Source organism: Micromesistius poutassou (genome assembly GCF_964030765.1).
Source record: "Micromesistius poutassou genome assembly, contig: SCAFFOLD_1381, whole genome shotgun sequence".
NCBI classification, from domain to species: Eukaryota; Metazoa; Chordata; class Actinopteri; order Gadiformes; family Gadidae; genus Micromesistius; species Micromesistius poutassou.
The window spans coordinates 10,001-12,454 of record NW_028179455.1 but is presented as its reverse complement, the minus strand read 5'-3'; the positions used below and the strand labels follow the sequence as shown (position 1 = coordinate 12,454).

The 2,454-nt window shown below is 43.9% G+C and overlaps 1 protein-coding gene across 1 annotated transcript in view; it reads right to left on the bottom strand.

The window, feature by feature from the left end:
- Positions 1 to 463: 463 nt before the first annotated feature.
- The window catches only part of LOC311372822 (protein enabled homolog), a gene marked incomplete at both ends in the record, with an annotated part of 11,096 nt that continues 9,105 nt past the window's right edge, over positions 464 to 2,454 (bottom strand). Inside the window, one exon of the mRNA XM_084489775.1 lies at positions 464 to 641. Coding sequence (XP_084345901.1) covers positions 464 to 641 — 178 coding nt within the window. The remainder of the gene's footprint in view (positions 642 to 2,454) is intronic.

The following is a 2,454-nucleotide window of genomic DNA, read 5'->3' as shown; positions in this document are numbered from 1 at the left end:
GGTACCAGGTGTGTTGGTACCAGGTGTGTTCCCTCCCAGGAGTGTTACCTCCCAGGTGTGTTGGTACCAGGTGTTTTGGTACCAGGTGTGTTGGTACCAGGTGTGTTGGTACCAGGTGTTTTGGTACCAGGTGTGTTGGTACCAGGTGTGTTGGTACCAGGTGTGTTGGTACCAGGTGTTTTGGTACCAGGTGTGTTGGTACCAGGTGTGTTGGTACCAGGTGTGTTGGTACCAGGTGTTTTGGTACCAGGTGTGTTGGTACCAGGTGTGTTGGTACCAGGTGTGTTGGTACCAGGTGTTTTGGTACCAGGTGTGTTGGTACCAGGTGTTTTGGTACCAGGTGTGTTGGTACCAGGTGTGTTCCCTCCCTGGAGTGTTACTGTCCAGCTGTGTTGGTAACAGGTGTGTTACCTCCCAGGTGTGTGAGGGTGCGTGGGCGTGGCAGCGTGGGGGCGTGTCCTACCTGTGTCCTGGGAGTTGAGGACCTCCAGGGCGTGCATCATGGCGCTGGCGAACACGTTGGCGTCCTCCTTGCTGCCGAAGTTGAGGCCGTACACCTGGCGGGCATCCCTCCACTGGTGGAAGGTGGGCGTGGCCTGGTTGTACTTCAGCCCCTTGGGAATGGCACAGTTTATCACCACCTGCAAGAGACCCCCCCCTCGTTAATCAATCAATTAAGCAATTAAGCAATGAACCAATTAGTACATGAACTAAGTGATAGACAAACAAATTAATGAATAAACACAGTTTATCACCACCTGGAAGAGACCAGCCCTCGTTAATCAATCAATTGGCCAATTAACAAATGAACAATTTAGTACATGAACTAAGTAATAGACAAACTAATTAATGAATAAAAACAGTTCATCACAGCCTGCAAGAGACCAACCTTTGTTAATGAATCAATTTACCAATACACCAAATAACCATTAAGAAAATGAACTAAGTAAAAGACAAAATAATTAATGAATAAACACATGATTTGTTGACTCATCAGTTACTTAATTTGTTGGTTTATTTAGTGGATCCTAACTGCAAAACAACACTATATCATATCTGACAACAACTACCAGCCTTGTTGCAGATGGAGACGTACTGTAGATCCTGTCCCTGCCCCTTGAGCCTCAACACTCTGTACAACAGTACAACTCCCTGGTGTGTGGAACCAGCTCTGTCCTCAGCCCAGGCTATACTGCTCAGCTGTGGGGCTCAGCTGTGTTCCCTGGCGCTCATAAAGGGAAAACTGCAGCGTTCAATCTGCTTCAGAGGCTAACAGATGCTAACAGCTAACAGCTTGGGTTTTAGTGTTTTGGGCTGAAGGAGTGCACGCACTCACACACACACACACACACACACACACACACGCACATACACACACACGTTAGACTTTTTTAAACCTCCTCTTGGATGCAGTTAATGCAACTTTATTAACTGTACAGTTGTATTTGATTTATTAGGAGTAGGAGATGGGAAGCGTGAGTAAGAGAGCTTCACAAGCGCACACTCTGAGATCAGCCTGTTTCAACACATCCTGGACCCGCTGATCAAACCCCAGTTCTACTGCAGCCTGCCTGCACACAGGGCTACACAACGCGACGCACAGTGTGACAAAAAGCGCAACACACAAAGTCAACACAGAGTGAAAAACCAGAAGAACCAGATGTGAAACGAGTCTCATATAAAACATCTGAATCATCTGAGACCCATTTTAGGGGTGGATAGAAAACAGTATAATAAAAGTTAAAGAAAATAATAATAAAAGTATATAATAACAATATCAAACTTCACATCATGGAATAATAAAATACTGACTTTTTAGATGAAAGCAAAACCAAAAAGGGTTTTATTTTAGAATGATATATATTTAGTAGGGGTGGGAATCTCTTGGCACCTCACGATTAGATTTGATTCCGATTCAGAGGTCAACGATTCGATTCTAAAACGATTATCGATGCATTTCGATGCAACAATTTTTATATTTTATATTTTCAAAAAAAAAAAAATATATACATCTGAGTTTGCTACTCAGAGTTTGATAATCACGTCCTACTTGTGTGATGATCATTAAAGACGATCAACAGATGATTTACCTTATCTAATATTTTATATCGGATAAAGTCGGTTCTCTGCGCAGAGAACCCGCAGGCAGAAAGGAGAGAATGTTGAAGGATAAAAAATTTAAAAATCTGATTATTAACTTTTCTGCATCGAGACGGAATCGTTCTAGAAAGAATCGCGATGCATCGAAGAATCTATTCTTTTTCCCACCCCTAATATTTAGATATATTTTCTAGTATCACCACCCTCAGTTCCTGTGGACCCAGACAGGTCCAGAGGTGAGGATCACAGGCACTAAACACTGTGCCCCCGTAGGTCATAGGTCACAAGTCACAGGTCACAGGTCACCACAGGTCACAGGTCACAGGTCACAGGCTACAGGTCACAGGTCACCAC